This window comes from Phaseolus vulgaris, chromosome 3 (assembly GCF_051622355.1).
Source record: "Phaseolus vulgaris cultivar YP4 chromosome 3, ASM5162235v1, whole genome shotgun sequence".
Taxonomy (NCBI): Eukaryota; Viridiplantae; Streptophyta; class Magnoliopsida; order Fabales; family Fabaceae; genus Phaseolus; species Phaseolus vulgaris.
Genome location: NC_143500.1, coordinates 35922353 through 35943024, shown reverse-complemented (window position 1 = coordinate 35943024; position 20672 = coordinate 35922353). Strand labels below are relative to the sequence as shown.

General features: G+C 30.6%; 4 protein-coding genes across 32 annotated transcripts in view; 1 reads left to right on the top strand and 3 right to left on the bottom strand.

Annotated features, from left to right (window-relative positions):
• The window catches only part of LOC137807273 (calcium-transporting ATPase 8, plasma membrane-type), a 30225-nt gene extending 29355 nt beyond the window's left edge, over positions 1-870 (top strand). For all 17 annotated transcript variants that reach the window (XR_016519743.1, XR_016519741.1, XR_016519745.1 and 14 more), the window contains 2 exons: positions 131-222; positions 466-870. Coding sequence is in view for 13 of the 17 variants with exons in the window: in XM_090300757.1 (XP_090156883.1) it covers positions 131-222; positions 466-553 (180 nt within the window). In the remaining 4 variants the exon portion in view is untranslated. The remainder of the gene's footprint in view (positions 1-130; positions 223-465) is intronic.
• A 300-nt stretch (positions 871-1170) lies between these two features.
• On the bottom strand, positions 1171-5524 carry LOC137807276 (choline monooxygenase, chloroplastic). Of its 13 annotated transcripts, none has more exons than XR_016519751.1 (10): positions 5059-5497; positions 4499-4544; positions 4226-4361; positions 3942-4016; positions 3639-3856; positions 3257-3540; positions 2852-2973; positions 2611-2704; positions 1844-1894; positions 1171-1695 (listed from the first exon to the last, which is right to left on the bottom strand). XR_016519751.1 is itself a non-coding variant. In XM_068607835.2 (10 exons), the coding sequence occupies exons 1-10, from the start codon at positions 5336-5338 to the stop codon at positions 1558-1560; spliced, it is 1251 nt and encodes a 416-aa protein (XP_068463936.1). In that variant the 5' UTR covers positions 5339-5524; the 3' UTR covers positions 1171-1557. The 13 variants fall into 13 exon arrangements, 5 of the variants coding, with proteins under 5 accessions (XP_068463936.1, XP_068463937.1, XP_090156895.1 ...); XR_016519750.1 differs by having other exon boundaries at positions 3257-3352; XR_016519748.1 differs by having other exon boundaries at positions 3639-3851.
• A 3246-nt stretch (positions 5525-8770) lies between these two features.
• Positions 8771-10760, bottom strand: LOC137807277 (Tetratricopeptide repeat (TPR)-like superfamily protein). The gene has a single exon (XM_068607837.2). The coding sequence runs from the start codon at positions 10689-10691 to the stop codon at positions 9129-9131; it is 1563 nt and encodes a 520-aa protein (XP_068463938.1). The 5' UTR covers positions 10692-10760; the 3' UTR covers positions 8771-9128.
• An 8993-nt stretch (positions 10761-19753) lies between these two features.
• On the bottom strand, positions 19754-20272 carry LOC137805574 (agamous-like MADS-box protein AGL61). The gene has a single exon (XM_068605517.2). It carries the CDS (start codon positions 20270-20272, stop codon positions 19754-19756), a length of 519 nt encoding a protein of 172 aa, XP_068461618.2.
• Positions 20273-20672: the final 400 nt, after the last annotated feature.

Genomic DNA, 20672 nt, shown 5'->3' with positions numbered 1-20672 from the left:
TTCAAGAGTATACTTTAATAGGGAGGCCATGGTGTTCAGGCACATCAGTTAGTCATGTTAAAGTCTTTAGTTGTTTGCTTATATTTATAACATATTGGTAAGGCTACCGTAACTTCGTTACTGTTCGCAGATTGTCATCATTGAATTTCTTGGAAAGTTCACTAAAACAGTCAAGCTTAATTGGAAGCTGTGGCTCATTTCTATTATTATAGCATTTATCAGGTCAGTTGGTGATCAGACGTGCTAGAATTCATAATATATCTTGCTCTTTGCATGCTATTTTCTTCTCCGATGAGTTTTTGTTGGAGATTGAGTTTGATGAATGCTTGGGGGGGAGGCCTTGATTGTTTTTAATGCTATGTATAACTCGAAAGGCAATTATGCGTTTATGCTAATCCATGTTCCATGTGCAAATGCTAACTGTAATTTTCCTCTGCTCCCTCTTCCTTTTTCCTATTCTCTCAGCTGGCCTCTTGCTGTGGTTGGAAAACTGATACCAGTACCGAAGGTTGAACTCAGTAACTTTTTCCGAAGATATATTCGAAGATCTTAAATAAGCATGGAATCCGAGGCGTCTCAACTGAGATAAACAGGCTTCTCAACTTAGTCAAATCTAGTTTGCCTTCCCTCCGTCTCATTTATTGATAAGTTTACCTACATTCTTCCGGCGATGATAAATAATATACTATTGTACAGAGATTCTACAGATTAAGAAAGTTGGATTTGTTTTATACGTAGGTTCTAACAAGATCAGCTTTGTTATATACGGAAATTCAGCTAGTCTTCGTTATTTTGCCACCAGTATTTTTCTGTATGACAAACGCTGATTTATTATCTCATATATTTAGAAAGTTGTAGAGATTTATATAATTAAGGTCCATTGTTTAAATTCAGCTTCTTTCTTATTTGTGTTTACGTGTATATTTTAAATTACATAAAATTGAGGTAAAAAGATAAAGTATTTAAGTGAAAATATCTAACAAAGAGAATGTTTGTTATAAGTAAAACAATCCAGGTACGTCCATTTTTGAAGCTCTATCAGCCGTGTGGTGCTCTGAAAATAGTCCCGCAATCTTAGGAGATCCCATATTAAGTATTAGTCCCCCAGTTCCTTATGGCCATATTTAAACTGGAACAATAAAACATGTCCTAATGATGACACCAAATAAATTACAGACCACGATGATTCTTGGTAATTAATTTCCAAACAGCTACCAAGTTCAGCAAGAGATTCACAACTATTGTATGTCAAACAAGTCTGTGATACAGCATGTTTGCGAGCGGATTAAAATGACATAATTCTCACTAATGGCGTATTTACACGCCATGCATCAATTTCAGACAAACATCTAGTGCACGCAAGTATTTCTGTGTGCTTATTGATTGCACCAGTAATTTATTACTAGAAACTAGTAGATAATCTAGACCTACCTACATGATATTGATCAATTTCCATTTCACTTAAGTTTTACTCTTTTTTAAATTAAAGAATATAATTACATGTCACGTAAATATTGATCAAGAACCATGTAATCATTTTGCGTAGCTGACAGGAGTTTACTTTGTCAGGTTTTCATAGAGTAGACAATGAAAATGGTGCATGGCCTGCTCAACCGTTGGAGCATATCTACCGACAGAATATGCTGGGGACTGGAGGCCTTTCTGGACACCTTCACACAACACGATATCTTCTATCTGCTCATCAAAGACCAAATATGGGTATATATCTATCTATCTATATATATATATATATATATATATATATATATATATATATATATATATATATATATATCCAGCTGAGGAAAATATCTAATCAAGCCTGGAAAACCAATGCTTTTACCTGCACTTTCTCACTATCTCGTAAACTTTTTTCTTGGAAATCTCTGTCATTCTGCTCGGTCAAAGAGAAGCCAGTACGTGTCAGTGTTTTAAATTGCAGCAATTATTTTAGTAAGTGTTTATTTATTTTCTAACCCCAGTGATTGTGGAGTGAAAACTCACAAACTAAGAGACTCCATCCTTTAAGGAATGGGGCCAGTAATATGAAGATAAATCCTGAATTAATTTCTGAAAAAAATGTATTAATGAAAGCCTCGAGACTTCATTATGTTTTTAGCCAAAATCCATCAAAGCTACATAGGTGTGGTTTTGGTATAATATTACTAACATAAGAAAAATCATTTGAAGTATGAGGGCAAAGATTTGAACTTCTCATTTCCTATACCCTGGTCATTAATCACCAACTCTTTCCGCCTAGAGTCCCTAACGGTGGCTAAGTTTCTTCAAATCTAATTCCATGAACAGTAGGTACAAAACTATCAGCACAAGGTTCATTGTAATACATTGGAAGAGTATTTTTTTATGCCAAATTGAGTAGAATCTGATTATCTATTCATCACCCATAAAAGCTTGTCTGTTATGAATAAAATGTCAGCGAATAAAATTTTCTGCTGATAGACCAAAAGGGAGCCCATACAGGAAAATAACTTTTTGTATCCTTAGTCCAATGGGGTTGATAGTGCAGTAAGTTAACAGCAGATACATTTTAGAGACTCTGAATCATAGATAGAATATCGGGTATTATATGCCTACATAACTAGAAGTTACCTTCAGAGAGCGTTCAAGATAGTAGTCAAATATTACTTTACATTTGTTGGGTCCTAGTGGAACCACAAGATTGGTGTCCATCCAAGGTCCGTACCTATGAAGGCCAGCAAGCACCCCAGTTATAAAGCATGCTAATTTGCAAAACAAATTAATACATTGAATATATCAAAATTTCTTGTTTAAATGAATAAGATGACTGAAAAAATGATCTGCAATGCCTAAACAACAACAAAGCAAGCACCTATTAATCATGAAGTTTGGGTAAATAAAAGCGTATATAGCTTTTCTTCCAAGTCGATCATAATTCTCTTCATTTTTCTCTGAGCTACCTTCACAACTTTGGATGCTAACCTTTTCAAACATCTGTTGTCTCATTCATAAACAATCTTTTTAGAACATAAGCAACCAGATGTGTAACAAAAAAAAAAAAATCCAGTGCCAAAAGAATTTATTATTTTAGCTCACTTTAGAAAATTATTTTAGTTAGTAGACTGATAAAGAAAATTCTTTATTCTGGTTGCAGAAAAGGATGAAAAAGTCATGTAACAAGGGTTCCAAAAAACCATCTACATCACTCAATTTTTCATGCTACAGTACAATAGCATGTAAAATGAAAAGATTTTCTAAAGACAGCAAAGAAGCTTACAGTGATAGAATAGGAATCCATCTTAAGACCAGAAACAAGGCCTTTATGTGCATACGGCACATGATAGCCACCATCTAAGTAGTTATCACAGAATACCTGCAAAAAAAGACCCTGAAATTGCTACAGTCCTAGAAAAGCAACCCATTGAATCATACAAACAACATTGTGGATATAATAAAAGCTGATGTTTAAAATTTCTTGTAGAGAATGTTCACTTGGGAGATAAAGCAAACAGGTTTACCTACTATACGTGAGAGTGAAGTTTCATAAACCAGGTAAAATATCTGGTCACATAATTATAAAGAAAATGAAACCGTAGCTCACGTAATAAACAATAACTTCCAGGAAAAAGAATCAATTGAATCAAATAGTCAATTCATACCTTCCAATTGCATTCAATTGTGTATTCACGTCTGCAAACATAACTTAGTGAAGAATCAATTCCACTGGAACTCAGTACTTCTGAACAGCTACCCAGCCATTCCTTTGACACATTATGACTATCAGCTTCCTTCTGAGAAACATTCTCTTTTTCCAGATTGAGAAGAACAAAAGGTCCCCAGGTAGCTGCTTTGATTGGTAAAAGGCCAAAATCCTACCCTTCATGATCACAGAGAAATCAGTTGACCTTTCCCTCTGAAAACTATATAGTACAAGAAACTTATCATGGAACATATCTGCATACATTTACATTGAAATTTCGCATTCCTGATATTCTAGTGGCCTTTCTAAGTGCTCCATTGAAACCATAAGTCCATCCCTGCAGAAATCATCGTATTTTCATATCTAAGTTTTCAAAACATAGAAACCTATCAGATCATGATAACTAAGTACAGCCATTACCTGTGAAGGAAAGCTTGACAATTATGTTTTCAATTTCACAAGGATCATAATAGAGAGGAGATCTATAGAGAAGAGAATCAAAATAAGTATACTAATATGCATATTTCTCACTGTTGGTAAACTCACATGATAAGGGCAGACAAAGCAGGACTTCTTTCCACTTCCATAAGCAAGAAGAGAAGCATGATGACGACAGACATTGTGAAAGGCACGGACCATGCCACTGTCATCATGACAGACCACATATTCCACATCTCCTAGTCTGAAATTTTTAGTCACCACTTGATTCTCAGAAACTTGGAAAAAAAGAAAATGAATAGAGTTGACAACAAATGACAAAATGAACTTGAGTCTACGTATTTCTATTGAGGAGAAAATAGATGCATTAGAAAACAAAACCTTCCGGTGAAATAGTCACGGGGATCCTTTATCTGCTCCGTGGATCCTGTAGTAAAAATTGAGTGAAATTTTGGCTGACAAAAAGTCTCTTAAGGTAAAAAGTAGAAGTCATAATTGAAACTTGAAATGGCTTCAAACTCCTTTGTAAATACTTGTATAAGAGAGAAAAAAAATGGTTTATATATAAACTAATATGTAAATTTATTTTATATAATTTCTTTAAATTTTTACTTTTAATTTATGTATAAATTACTTTTAACTTAATTCCCTTTTACTTTTCTCTCAAACGGAGAAGTTTGATATTTGTGCAACCAGAGAAAACTAATTGAGGCTAAAACTTTGATGAAGTGGACCTCCAAAAGTATTTCACCGTAGAAAACACATCATAAAAATCAAAATAATTTTCTTCTTTTCGATCATCGAAACTAATTAATGGATTGAAATTCCACATCTAAAATTTGTTTTCCTCTATATTCCCCGCAGGGTGAAGAAAGCAGAACGAAAATACCCAAGAAAAGAAGGGAAAAAAAGGTTGACTCTTTGGGCAGAATAAAACTGACCCACTACTTGCCAGCCTCTGTAGAAGACACGATCGAGCTCAAGGTGGAAGAAAGAGGGGTCAGTGTACCATGATGTTGGGGGGGTAACGGCTTCCTCTATGGGAGTCTTCGGGTTGAAGTGGTGGACAAGTCTCTGAGTCTCAGATGTATGGACATCTGAATTGCGAATAACGCAACGAGTGATTGTTAAACTTTTGTTTGGAAAATTAAGGTTTATGAGTTGGCCTTGCCGAGGAGTAGAGGTAAAGGGTATCAGCTGCGTGCTCATCGCCATTTGCATCTTCGTTACACTTCACTTCTTTTCCTTTCTTTCTGCACTGCTCACGCTCTGAATTACACCAATCACAAGGTAATTGCTTCCTTCACCCTCCCAAATTTATATACGCATCCATTATTAAATTTCAGAAAATGAGTGGATGTATGTCTAAAATGATTGGGTGAGGAATCAATTGCTTCACAATAAAATAAAAAGGCCATACTAACTAACATTTTTGTACCTTGGTTTCTCCATTAAATAAAAATAAAAATAAAAATAAAAATACTTTTTCTTGTAAGTTAAAAAATAATGTATGTATATATACACACATATAAGGAAAAGAGTAATTTTCCCTTATTCTTTTACAAAATAAATACTTTAAACTTTAACTATGTCTTAATTTATATTTAAAATTTAACTTTTTTTTATAAATAGTAAGGATGGGAATGCAAGTATGTCTGTATAAGTCCGTCCTGTATTTGATCCACAAAATGTGGATTGAATTGGTTGGCCCTGTGTAGAAAATATGGGTTTATTGATTTTATTGGTCCGTCCTACATGCGGCTTAGCCCACGGACGATCACCCTGCATAAAAAAAATATTTTTTTAAATTAATAAATATAAATTTTGAATAAAATTATTTATTTTTATTAAGTTATTTTTTTATTAAGATAAATTAAATAAATGATTTTATAATATTATTTTCACGACACATACGTGATAAGATGTTATGATTTTTAATGAAATTTGAATTTGAATTGTATTAATAAATTAAATAATAAAACATTTCATTAATATATAATTTTTTAAAAGTAACACAAGTAGACAAATGCTTACTATTTTAATTTATATATATATATATAAAATATTATATTTAATTTTTATTATGAAAAAGACTAAGTCTGACTATTATATTTAATATTAATAAGTATTAAAATCTAAACAATAAATGTATTTCAGAAAGATAAAAAAATACTATTAAATATTAAAAAAATCATTATTGAATTTCATGAAGGTGTTGTAAATTAGGAATTGAGGATAGTTTCTTCTTACACTTCCATGTCTTCCTTCTTGTACTCCATACTTCAAAAGATACTCAAATTATTCTTTGACATTTTTCATTGAATACTTTTTTTTAATTTCAAAACGTAGAATTTAGAGACTTACTGGGTTATAGATTTTGGAAGTTTAAATTTTTGTTTTTGGGATTGTGCAATCTAAGATTGCACAATCCATAATACAAATTTGTATTCCAGATTATATAGTTTGGAATGGATAATTTATAACTTTTTTAGAATATAAGGTGTTAAGAAGAAAATACGGGGATGTAGAAAAAAAATTTTAAACTTTTTAAATATTCAGGTTATTTGGATCAACTTGTCCCACACTTGGCCTATATGGACTGCAGGATAAGACCAAGCGGACCAACAAGTTCAAATAGATAGTTTGTCCCACGTTTGTTTTCTCAGCTGGTCCATGTCGGACCACCCTGCTTTGCCATCCCTAATAAATAGGTTTGTAAGACCCGAGAGCATCAGACTCCCACCTTCTTTTTTCTTCTTCTTTTTTTCTTTTTCTCTCTGCCTTTCCCTTCTCTTTTCAATTTCTCTCTCATACCTTATCTATTCCAAAATCTGATTACACAATGTTGTAGTTGAGGAGTTAGGCTACATTTCTACCCGATCATATTTTCAAATAGAATAAGTTCATTTTTACTCTAAAGTTCCCTTATTCTCTATTTTTCTCTATGATTTAGTCACCAATCTTAGTGGGGCCTGTTGAGAAAAGTGTTTATCTCAATTTGATTAAGTTTATACTAAAATTTGATAATTTTTGGATAACTTGCTTTAGGTTCCTAAATTTTTTGAGTGGTTCCCATGTCTGAGGTAGAATTTCCATTAGAATAAGGAATTTCAGGTAAGGAAAACTAACTTTAATTTTTAATAGTACCCTAGGCTAGAAGATCTAAATGTAGAGGGGATGTGGTCCCAATATTCAATTTCTCATGCAGAGATATTGTTTGTTTATATATTGTGTTGTTTGTTTATATATTATTTAAACTTGTAAAAACATTAGATTTTATAGTTTGGAAGTTAAATATTGTTTTTGATGTTGGAAAAGTTTTTGGATGTTATGAATTTTAAAATGTTATATGATAAAATGATATGTATTATATATGAATGATGAAAATTGTATGCAATTGAATTAATATATTTGGGATAATGTATGGATTGATGTTTGTTTGTGTTTTAAGTATTAATGTTTATGTGGTAACAGAGATCTCTGAGCTTTACTGATGGTCTAAGTCACATAGACTAAGATATCAGGTAGTGAGAAGTTGATAGAGGAGTTCATGCACACCGTGACATATGAGATGCACGGTTTGGGTTGTATTGAACTTACCCTGATCCTTTCTATTGGATTCGTTGGTAATCTTTGGATCAGATGTTAGTCTCTGGTATGACTTAATTAATACGGGTCTTCTAGAAGACGAGGTGAGATTGAAATGAAATCCAATGATTGTGATTGAAAATAGATCCATGTGTGGTATATATGAATGATGAAATTGATATTGAAATTTTATATGACAATATTTAAAGAAATGTTTATAAATGATTAGTTTGATTGGTTCTTTTTGCATGAATTAAATATGTTATGGATTTTTTTTTTATTAACTTACCATTGTTTTTCTTGTTGTGTTGTGAACTGTGATGAATATACTACGTACACCAAGAGATGATCATATAGGTGCAAGAGAGCCTTAAAGGCTTTAGAGTTTTGTTTTGAGCTATGAATTTGTAAATATTTGTATTTCTATAAGTCTTAGTCATGTATTAGGAATGTTTCAAATTTATATATTATTTAAACTTATAGAAATATTAGATTTTGATTATTTTATAAATAATCTCATTTTTAAGTTATCATGTATTAACATAGAGAATCTACTTATTCTATCAATAATAACATAATATGAAACTTCCCTTAATGAGTTTAATTTTAAACTAAAAGAAGAATAAACACATAATGTTAAGTTATCGGTGAAAAACTTAATTTTGAACTATGTGATTATTTTGATTATGAGAATAAAACTTTAAGAGTTAATTCTTCATTGATGAAGAATGAAGAACACAGTCAAAAAAAGAGAAAAAAAAAGGAAAGGAAAAAAAATCTAAATTAAGAAAAAGAGTCAATTTTAAAATAAAATAAAATAAAAAATTCAATATATAAAATTAGACCTTGTCCAAAATATATATATATATATATATATATATATATATATATATATATATATATATATAAAGCTTTCTATCAGTTTTAATCACGGGCTTAATTATGGTTATTATTAAATCTATCAGCTTAATTACAAAAAGTAGTTTAAGTATAGAATTTTAAACAAATGTACTACAAATCTATCTTTTAACTTTCGAAAATAATAGAAAATAACACGAGACTCCAAATCCAACAAATATATTTATTTAAAAATTTAAAAATGTAGAATCAAAATACAGTTAGAATCAATACAAAATATATCTACACAAAAAGTTATGACAAAAGTAACAAATGTCATATTAGTTAAAAATACAAAATTAAAACAATTATATACTTTAATTGCAATTTATTACAACTAACAGAATGATTTAAAAACAATAAAGTTCACTATAAATATGTAGACTTTTGTGTGTGATCATTGCTCGAGTTGTTTTCTGAAATTTTCATCCATGAACACTTCACTGACTAGAAAATGACTGCCCTCTTGTTCCCACCCATTCCAAATCGTCAATGCTGGAAATGTTAAAAGTCCCTCACAATGGAATTAGCATTGTGAAACTGAAAGCCAAATATTTTCCTCTTCACACATCTGAGACTGAAGGTTTAAACTATCCATGTGGTGTATCAGACTATTCATTGTTAAAACAATCTCTGTCATTCTGCTGTTTGACTTATTTTGTGCTTCAAATCTATGGATTTTGCTTTTCACTTCAACCCAACTACAACCACGATTTGGTTTTAGACCTTTGTCTTTCATTAATTTTCGCACTCGTGCAGCCTGATTCCACCAACCAACTCTTGCATATAGATTCGCTAGCTGTTGAAGTGTAGCTGAACACCCCGGTTCCAGCAACAACCTACTCTCTGCTGCCTCGATACCAATCTGAACACTTCCATGAAGCCTAGAGGAAGACAGTAGTGAACCCCATACTACAGCATTGGGAAAAACAGGCATATTTTGGACGAAATCACGAGCCTCCACAAGTAAACCAGCTCGACCAAGGAGATCTACAATGCAAGAATAATGATCTAGTTCTGGCTGCACACCATGCTCAATCATGGAATTAAAGTAAACTTGACCTTCTTTGATAAGACCTCCATGTCTGCATGAGGATAATACACTGAGGTAAGTAACAGCATCAGGATTAACACCTTGCTTTAGCATCTCTTCGAAGAGACTAATTGCCTCTTGTGCAAGTCCATGCTGAGCATAGCCGCTAATCACGGTATTCCATGTGACAATATCCCTACCCTCCATATTTTCAAATATATACAAGGCCTCATCAATTGCCCCACATTTGGAATACATAGCAATGAGAGCATTATCAATGTGGAGGTAAGAGTGAAAACCCAGATGAATTATTTGACAATGAGCACATCTCCCATATTCCAGTGCTCCACTGCCCATACAAGCACTTAGAAGACTAGTGTACGTAAAATAATTTGGTCTCAAATCTGATCCCATCATTTGACGAAAGAGCTCCACACACATGTCAACACGCCATTCTTGTGAAAACCCAGCAATAATTGCCGTCCACGAAACTACATTTCTTACAGGCATTTCTCCAAACATACGGTATGCATCGTCCAATAAGGCACACCTGCTGTAAAAACTTATTAAAGAACTTCCAACATAAACATTGGCAATGAACCCAGTTGTTATTGCTAAGCAGTGATACTGAATTCCTCCCCAAAGGTCACGCTTGGACCCACATGAGCTCACAGCTTGTGACAAGAAGCACACATCAACTCCGAACCTTTGTTCCATCTGTAGAACAGAGGACTGAATACTCATTTCAGTTGTAGTCCTAAGAGTAGGTGAATTGTGACCAAGAGGAATGGTTATGGTTGCATTGTTTTCCAACATGTTGTCAATGAGCCTCAGATGGCTTTGACGACTCTTGACATCAGTACCACGTTTTTTGGGGGATACAAGGTTAAGGACTCTTAGTGCATTAGTTAAGCCTTTGTTTGATTTCATGGGTGACCATTTATGGGAAGAGAAAGGCCTAAAATTTGGATTCCTAAGACAAAATGATGGATTCCTTGTAAGGAATGCATTCATTGATTCAAATTGAATCCTTTGATGGAACAATTTTGTGGCCATTCTTACCGGATTTAGGCCTCCTGCTGCTGACAAACATGTAAGATATGCAGAAAAACATGACAGTATGTATGTATGTTATGGTGGTTAACCTAAAATTCAGAAATTTACGATATTTATATAGTTTTCGGTCCACTTATTTAAGTAATTCAATAATTTTATTTCAATTAAAAAAATATTATTAATAAATTATTTCAGTCAAATTCTTTTTAAACATTCTACATTATCTTTTCTATATTCAATAAAGAAGTTAAACCATTCATAAAAAATAATTATTCATATAAACAATTTTCTACAATTTTAAATACCACAAAATCTATGTTGAATGAAAAAAAAACATTTTATTGATAAATAACTCATAAAATAATTAAGCAATTTTCGAATTAATGTTTTTGTCTCACATGTGTAAGTGTTAACATAAGGTTTTATTACTTTGTAATTTTATTTTGTGCTTCTTTTAACATTAATTTTAAGATTCATTTTAAGTATCCATGACTATTAATTAACATAATAAAAGGGAAAGATATCAAATAAAAATCTGATAAGTATACAAGGAACACCAATAAAATAAAAAATACTATATAAACATAAGATGGAAAGATTTTAATATAAAAAAACTTTAAAAGCAAATAAGAAGATCATAACTTGTTTAGAACAAATAAATAAATTCATTATAATAAAAAAAAACTTTAACAATAGCACAAATTGTCCAACAGTTAAGACCGATGAATAATCTTACTCATGTTATCCTAAAGGCCTTTTTAGTCCAACTTTGAAATTTTTTGAAGCTAATAAAATAGTAGACAGCTAAATTGATAGATAAAATTTTGTTAGTTAAAATACTGTTAACTAGTTAAAATAGTTAAAAAAAATTTGTAGTTAATTAGATATTAATTTAGAAAATAATTAATAAATTTGTATTAATAATATAAATTAATTTAAATATTATTAATTTTTAATTTATAAAATAATATATAATTTAATTAATATAGTAATTAATTATTTTTCATTTTTAAAATTAGTTTTTTTTAATAATTTTTTAAGTTGTGGATTTTTTTAAGTTCTTTTTGGTTGTTATGTGAGTTATATATATATATATATATATATATATTTGTAGTAGTTTTTTTTTTAGAAATACAATTATATAGGTAAAGTTTTGTATATGGGCTGGCTCAACTTAAGTGACTTATTTATTTTATTTTACTTTTATTATTGATAAAAAATATTTAAAATAATTATTATAAAATTAATGAACTTAGTTTTATGTTATGTAATATGTGGGTTTTCTCACCATGGGACTTTTTTTTGTTTTTATCAAAATGGGGTCGTTGTCAAAAAAATTACAAATATGGGGCAAGTCGTGTCAATTTGGCACGACTTCATATGTAGAAGTCGTGCCAAGTTGGTATGACTTTGCCACGTCAGTCTAAAGTCGTGTCAACTTGGCACGACCTGCCACGTCAACCTGAAGTCGTGCCAAGTTGGCACGACTTTGTCCACATCATTTTTAAAAAAAAAAATATTCTTGTTTTTAAATAAATAAATATATTATAATTATGTAATATTTGAAATTAATTTGATAAATAATTTTTTTATGAAAGAATAAATACTTAGGTAAAGAAAATGAGAAAATTAATAATCAAACTTGAAATTGAATTTTATTATCAAGCTTGTTTGTGTGGACAATTGCTTCTATTGTGACCTTCGGTTTTGCAATATGAACATTTTTTTTATTTAGAATTGAATAATCTATTTCATGAATTAAATTAGACCTCGTAAGGTTGGAAATATTGTGGAGACTATACACTAGGGTGATAAATGTCGTTAGCTGTAAATGACAATGAGCAAACAACAATTACATGTGGACAAGGAAGACGTATAACTTGAAATTCCCCACAATTCTCTATTTATTTTCCAAATAATTAATTCTCATTTCTATTTATTTCCAAATACAATAACAATTTTTTCATATTTTTTATTAATCTAATAACCAAATTAATATATTACATTATCGTCAAACATGATTCATACACAATTATTCATTTTTTTATTGCTTAAAACTAACACCCTTATAAAATTATGTATCAAATTAATTTTAAACATTACATAACTTACTACTAAATATATAAATAAGAAAATTAAATATATATATATATATATATATATATATATGACATGGACAAAGTCGTGCCAAGTTGGCACGACTTCAGGGGTTGACGTGGCAGAAGTCGTGCCAACTTGGCACGACTTCAGACTGATGTGATTGAAGTCGTGCTAAGTTGGTACGACTTGCCCAGATTTGTAATTTTTTTGAAAGCGACCCCATTTTGGTAAAAACAGAAAAAAAAATGCCTCATGATGATCAAAACCCCCAAATTTAATTAGAGAGTAATTTAAAATTTAATGTATATTGTTAGTATATATATTTGATAGACTTATACAAGTCAGGATCACCAATATGCCACAATCCTGATGTATTACGTGCAATTGAAAGGTATCACTACAAGAAAACAACGATTTTGCGTGGGTAAAAAAAAACAGACGCAAAAGGTAAAAAACAGACGCTTATGCGTCGAATTTTTGTCGGCCACAGTTCCGACGAAAAAAGCTTGGAAGCAAATGGAAACTAGCCTGGGGCAGAAAGTTGGACGCATGTTGCATGGGCCAAGCCCATGCAAAATCTGGGTGGACGCGGGACGCATATGCGGCGGCTTATAAGTGGGCTAAACCGACGCACAATTTAAATATCGCTTTTGTGTCGGCTTGGTCGACGAAAATGAAATATATATATATATATATATATATATATATATATATATATATATATATATATATATATATATATATCAAATGTTGCGTGGGCTAGGCCCACGGAAAAGCCGGTGCATATTAAAAAAAAAGCTAGTGTGGGCCAGTGGCCGACGCATAAAGGGAAGAAAAAAACAATTTATTTTGTTTTCTAGCCAGTTTACATGTAAATAGCCAGGCTACCTGTAAAGAATAAATATCAACCAATTCAGACAAATTACTATCATTCACAATACATCCACAAACACATCCAAAGTACAAAAGTAATAGAAATAGTTAAACAAAATCTTTGATCAATTCAAATATTCAAAATGATATGAATACTTAAAAAAAATATTACAATTAAAATTGTACTTTACAAATTTAACTAAAAGTAGCAAAATGAATCCCATAGTGATGTGAAAACTTGTAAAAAAATATAAACAATATAAATAAATGAAATAATTAAAATACTTAGTATATAATAAAAATGTCAAATAGTTAAACTTACAATATAGGATACACTTTAAGGAACATGTTGATCATCCTGCTCTGGATCATATTCATGATCGAATTATGTTGTGCTATTGGAAGCAGTTTTGTCATGTTCCATTGAGATAAGTTTATCTTTTATAACCTTCAACTCATCCTCCAAGTGTGCATACTTCTGACTCCACATACTAAGTTCAGCACGAAGCATTTGATTTTCAATCACATGCTCAGATTGTGAAGTGTCGGAAGCAGATGCTTGAGTGAGAAAAGCGACTCCTTGGCGGAAGTTAGCAGCTAAGTATGTCGTACCATACACCCTACCTCTACTCTTTCGTCCGACAACTTCCTTCCATGTTTAAAGCTTAGTTGCAAGATCAAGTTGGTGGACATCAGTGTTAGAGTCCTGAGAACTATTTGCTTGAAGGGCCTTCAAACGCTCATGATAGTTTTCCTACACAGATCATTACGAAATAAAAATGTTAGAAAATTAAAATATAAATATAAAAAAAGTTAAAAGAATAACTTGCATAAGTTTCGCGAGCACAAGTATCAACCCATTCACCCTTCTTATTTGTGTGGGTGGCCATAAACAGTTCTTCAGGTTTTAGAGGACGACCATATTTAATGTTGTACAATTAAAAGCAGTATAGGTTGCAAATGTAAAATGATTTTCATGTAAGGCAGTGACAAGTACTTACCAAGGTAACTGCAATATCTGAATGTGATTTTCGACCTGTAGAGTGCATTGCTCCACCACGAACTGAACCCCTATTGGCTTTATTTTGAGTTGATTTATCTTTGAATTGTTGTGAATCCCAATAATTTAGAAGTTCAGCACATGCTTGCTCTCCTATCCAAATAGGCCAGACAACCTTTACCCTAATTTTGGTCAACATGTCACAAAGTCTTTTTTTGACTTTAGACTCGTAGACCTTTTTAATTTGGCATTCATCATAGGGTGTCCAAGTGACTCTAGTCGGTTAAAAATAAGAAAATAGTTACTTCACGTCCACAAGAAAACAAGTGACGGTAGTTTTGTCAAAAATTAAAATTACCTGAAAGTGTATAGTTAACCCTAATAGGTGACGGTGATATATTTAAGTGGTCATTTATCATTAAATACGTGGATGGACTTTTCTAAACCTGAGTGGTTATTACGAGTAAAATAAATTAAGGTTTCGTTCATTTTTAAAAGTTTTATTGTAGTAACAATTCAGTTGTTAAATACTACCACACTAAAAATAGTTCAAATCTAGTTTTTTTTAAGAAACAGTTTAGTTATTTATGAAAGTTCAATTCAGTTTAATATTAGTTCAATTTAATTTATACTGCAAAAGAAAAATTGACTTTAAAAACTAATTTATTAGTTAATCACAAATTTAATTAGAGAGTAATTTAAAATTTAATGTAATTAATAGTTAAAATGTTGGTAGTTAATGTTATATATTAATAATTTTTAATTTATAAAATAATATTCAACTTAATTAATATATTATTTTTTTGTTTCTAAAATATTTGATATTTTAATTGTTTTTTTTAGTGTTAGTTTTTGTAGTCTACGTTTTAATATTTATTGTAGATGGATATTTTTCTTTTGAAACATTTGATTTTGTAGATTTTATGATGAGTATATATGAATCTTATATGTGGTTAGTTATATTAATTATAGGGTTGTTAAATTTGTTATATCGGACTAGGTTGTATGTTAAATAAATTTGAAGGAAATATCTTTGTTTGTCTGTGTAACTTGAAATCAAGAATAATTATAAGTCCAAGGCACACAAGGTTTGTTATTAGTAGAGTTAGAAAAATTATATCTCAAACACTACAAGAAAATCATGAAATAGAAACCAATTTTAAAGATAAAAAATAATTAGTTGTTATATGACTAAATAAAATATCATTTTAGGGACTAATTTTTTTTTTTCTAAATTAATTTCTATTATTGTTAAATGGTTTTTGGTATCTAAAAAATAATTTATATTTTATGATTATTTTGCACCAAAGTTTAGAGACATGTATGCGATTTAATATATATTGTAAATTTAGGTTATATATATTTAAAGTTAACTTACAATATGTTGTATGTTGGTATCTACATCAACTAGTGATAATATATATATATATATATATATATATATGTATATATATTTATTGACCATGATAGGGTTATTTTTTTTGTTTTTACTAAAATGGGATACGTTTAAAAAAAATTACAAATTTAGGCAAGTCGTGCCAATTCGGCACGACTTCATATGCAGAAATCGTTCCAATTAGGCACGACTTCTGCCATGTCATACTGAAGTTGTGCCAACTTGGCACGACTTTTGCCCCGTCATATTGAAGTCGTGCCAAGTTAGCACGACTTCTGCCTTGTCATACAGAAGTCGTGCCAAGTTGACACGACTTCTGCCACGTCATATTTTTTTTTTTCTTAATTTTATTGTTTATATATTGGATAGTAAGTTATGTAATGTTAAAAATTAATTTGATACATAATTTTCTAAGAGTGTTAGTTTTAAGGAACAAAAAATTGGATAATCGTGTATGGATCATGTTTGACGGTAATGTAATACAATAACTTGATTATGTGATTAATTAAAAAATGAAGAAAATTGTTATTGAATTTGGAAATAAATAGATAAATGAAAAATTATTATATTTGGAAAATAAATAGCGAATTATTGTTGTGAATTTGCAAAATAAATAGCTTGAGAAGTAATGATTTTACAAAACACGTAATGAGGAGAAGAAATTAATTTTTAACATTACATAACTTACTACCCAATATATAAACAATAAAATTAAAAAAAAAATTAATTATGACGTGGCAGAAGTCGTGCCAAGTTGGCACGATTTCAGTATGACATGGCAGAAGTCGTACCAAGTTGGCACGACTTTAGTATGACATCACAGAAGTCGTGCCTAATTGGGACGACTTCTGCATATGAAGTCGTCCCAATTAGGCACGACTTGCCTAAATTTGTAATTTTTTTTAAACGGACCCCATTTGGATAAAAACAAAAAAAATTACCTCATCATAGTCAAAAAACCTATATATATATATTATCGACGAAAATTAAGTAAATAGAAAAATATAAAATACAAATAAAAAATTAATCAAATAGAAAAAAAATATAAAGTATTATTAAGATATTTCAGTTATATACAAGAGTTCACGTCTGAAAAGAAGTAGCAGTGTATGTATCTAAATGCAGAACATGTGGAAGGCAGGATGCAAAATATAGGGTCTGTTGGCAACAATTTGAAGGAATATACGGCACAATGAACATTGAAGGGAATAATAAGTACCTGTTAGAAGCAATGCCAAATCGCACATCACCACCGTCAGGAAATAAGCTGAAGAATGTTCCCTACTACAATGCCTTGATGTTGGACATAAGCATACTTCAGATGAACCCATGATTGAGAATGATGGGTTGAGTTCAATATGATTGATGTTGAACACAAGCAGCAGTGAGTGAAGTGAGACAGGCATCGTCTCAAAAGGAAATCTATGGAAAAGGGTGGAAGACCTTTTCTTCAAACTCTTTGGGTTCTTCAGACAAAACTCAAGCAAATTCGGCAATCCTAAAGAACTTATTTATTTAATGTCAATTGTATGACCTTGTATTAATTATGTTATACTGTCTACAGAATAAGGTTGAAGGCATGAGAGTCATGTGCAACTCTTGTAGCTAGCAAGAACTATGAATAATGCAGCTAAGTGTATGACAAAAGTTCTATGCATCTAGTGCAACAGCTATTCAGGATTATGCAGAAACTCTTGACAGCACATTATGGTTGGATGCAAAGTACATTTGGGCCAGCTTTTTATTCTGTTTTTGATTTTGTCCTAAAGATTTAGGATTGATATAGCTAAAGATTTAGGATTGATAAAGCTAGTTCCCATGATAATCTTTAGCAGTTTTCTTTTTAAGGTTTTCTGTCGAGCTTTAAGATATTCTTGTTAAGTTATCTTGTGATTCTGTTGTTGAAAGGTTTAACTCAAAAAACTCTAAAGTTTAGTAGGGATATGTATTTGATAAAGTAGGGATATTATTTAAGTTTTATATAAGGATTAGAGCATTTTTCAAATATTTCATTTTATTTATTTAATTTTTAATTGATAAAAAAGAAACCATAAACACCTAAACTTTTTATCTAAGCTGTCATAATCACCAAAAATTAAACTGTATACTTAATGTTTTCTGCTGAATGACAGTGTACCAAAATATATAAGTAAAAAAATCCCCACATCACCAAGAATTCACTATGTACCCCTACAAACCACTTCATTGGTTTTATAGCATTAGACAAATAAAAAAACTACTAATCTAAAGTTTTTGTAGGTATTCCAAAATGGGTTAGGTGTTTTTGATAACTTTTTTTGGCATTTTTTTTATAAGGATGGTTGGTCTGATTGCCTTTTTTACATGGATTGGGACAGTTCTTAAATATTTTATTTAGTTTATTTTATTGTATGATGAATAAAAACAATATACTAACTTTTTATTATGGTTCAAAATGTCCATTGACGTAAATTCATCTGGTATGTCCATAAAGAATTTGAAGTTGATAGATGAAAGTGTAATCAGTGGATAATAGTTATAGGAGAATCGTGGAAGTATAGAAAGAATAAGATTTTTAGGAGTGGAAGTATAGAAAGAATAAGATTTTTAGAAATAGGCAAGTACATCACTTTGAGATTTTCTTGATGACACAGTTGAAAGTTTGATCGTGGGTGACAGTAAATGTACGTTTAGCTTGTTTTTTGTATTTAAATTGGTGTCTTTAACCTTTGGTTTGTATGCGATTTATAAAAGAAAAGATAAAAGTTAATAAAGAGGTATGAATAGTTGTACATATGGTTAGAAAATGTTAATGAATTGATTTGTCTTATACTTGTATTGTATATAAGGATTAGATATCCTAAAATATCTCTATTATATATTCTTTTATTTTCGATAAAAAAAATTAAAGTTAATATTCAACGTGAATATTTCTATTTGCCAATTATATTCCTATAAACTACAATAATAGAAATTATTCATCCCTTGTCAAAGATTTTTTTTACTGTAAATAACTTTTAATGTAAAAAAGAATAGATGTTTTAATTTATAATATTTCAAAATAATATTATCAAAATTCAAACTTTGAATACCTAACCGTTATGTTTTTCTCCACCACCGATGAAAAATATATATGCATTAGTTCTTTCAGAGTATATACACTAGGTTTTTAACAGTTTAAACTAATTAAAAAATATATAGTAATTTTAATTTATATTATAAATTTAAAAAAAAATTAGGATTGTTTTGTTTGAAAGTAACATTCATAAATTATATAAGTTTCACTTTATATGAAATTTTTACTATGATTCAAACAAGACGTGGTATTGGGTTACGTCTAAAGCGTACGGTATACATTTTTCATATTTAGATTGATGTCTTGAACTTTTGTTTTGTATGATGTCAGTTAAAGTTCTTAGGAGATAAATTTTTGTTAAGATGTTAAAAGATTAGATTCTCTTACCTGTATAAATATTCCTGAAATACCTTTTATTTATTCATTTGTTTTTTCCAAAAAAATAACAATGAAAGATATAAAATAAGGAAAAAATTAGTATAATCCGTCTAGATGAGTGACAAAGCATCTGTCTGCATACAAAAATAAACACTTGTTTAATGAGGAGCAAAGAAATTAAACAGCAACAGATAACAGCAAAAAAATAAAAATAAAATTGTGTTAATAATGAAAATGAAAATTAAAAGACTACATCATTATCATTGAATTGAAAGCATGAACAATTTACCAGCCCTTTCGGTTAATTTCTTCCTCAACTCATAAAGTGAGACCATAAACTGTTCCAACTCACGTTCACTCATCTGATCAATGGGGTCCTCCCACCACCTTCTGGTCATACCCTTAACCAATGCTTCAGTCTCTGTCAGATTCTTCTTTTCCAACGCCAAATTCCTCATTGCCTCCTCGTACTGCATGTTGCTTTCTTCATATGACCCTCTTGACGCTGATGGTACCAACACCTTCGCTCCCTTCAGGTAGTTACCAACAATGGCTTCCACATCTGGGTGCCCAAAGCAGAACAACTTTTCAGCAGGAGAAAACACAATTATGGCTACATTAACATTGCACAAAATGCACAGTTCACTCGCTTTCTTGAACAGCCCTACTCTTCTTTTTGAGAATGTCACTTGCTTGTTGCTCGATTTCTCAATCTTCTCTATCACGATCTTCTTCCGCCCTGTGTTTTTCTTCTTCTCCACCTGCTTAAACCTATCCATGCCTGCACCAAGATCACCGTTATCCATGCCCTAACACTGCTCACTTCTCATCAAATGATTTATGTCTCTTTATATTTATATTCATCATTCCTTGCAGTCAAATCCTACTATTACGCCTTCTATTAGATTGTGTATTTCTAAATATTTCTAATTACAATAATTCATTATTCACTATTGATTTATTCTCCTAATAAAATCCTACAATTACTTCCTGTCTTAGCTTGTAATTCAATTACATAATAATGTAAGTATATATTTTCTCTCAAAATAAATACAAAATTATAGATCCTTCATTCCTATTTTGAACATGTTTCATGTAATGAAAGGTAAATTAACAAATCAACTTAGGTTTTATTTTGGAAGAAAATATATTGTGTTTCGAAAACAAGTTCTGATTCCG

Excerpts from the sequence above, each read along its gene's own strand:
- LOC137807276 (XM_068607835.2), bottom strand. The coding sequence starts at position 5,338 with ATGCAAATGGCGATGAGCACGCAGCTGATACCCTTTACCTCTACTCCT. Across the intron at positions 3,852-3,941 it reads TGCGAAATTTCAATGTAAAT|GATTTTGGCCTTTTACCAAT; the intron begins GTATGCAGATAT and ends CATGAAGGGTAG. Across the intron at positions 2,705-2,851 it reads CCAAACTTCATGATTAATAG|GTACGGACCTTGGATGGACA; the intron begins GTGCTTGCTTTG and ends TGGCCTTCATAG.
- LOC137807277 (XM_068607837.2), bottom strand. The coding sequence starts at position 10,691 with ATGGCCACAAAATTGTTCCATCAAAGGATTCAATTTGAATCAATGAAT.
- LOC137805574 (XM_068605517.2), bottom strand. The coding sequence starts at position 20,272 with ATGGATAGGTTTAAGCAGGTGGAGAAGAAGAAAAACACAGGGCGGAAG.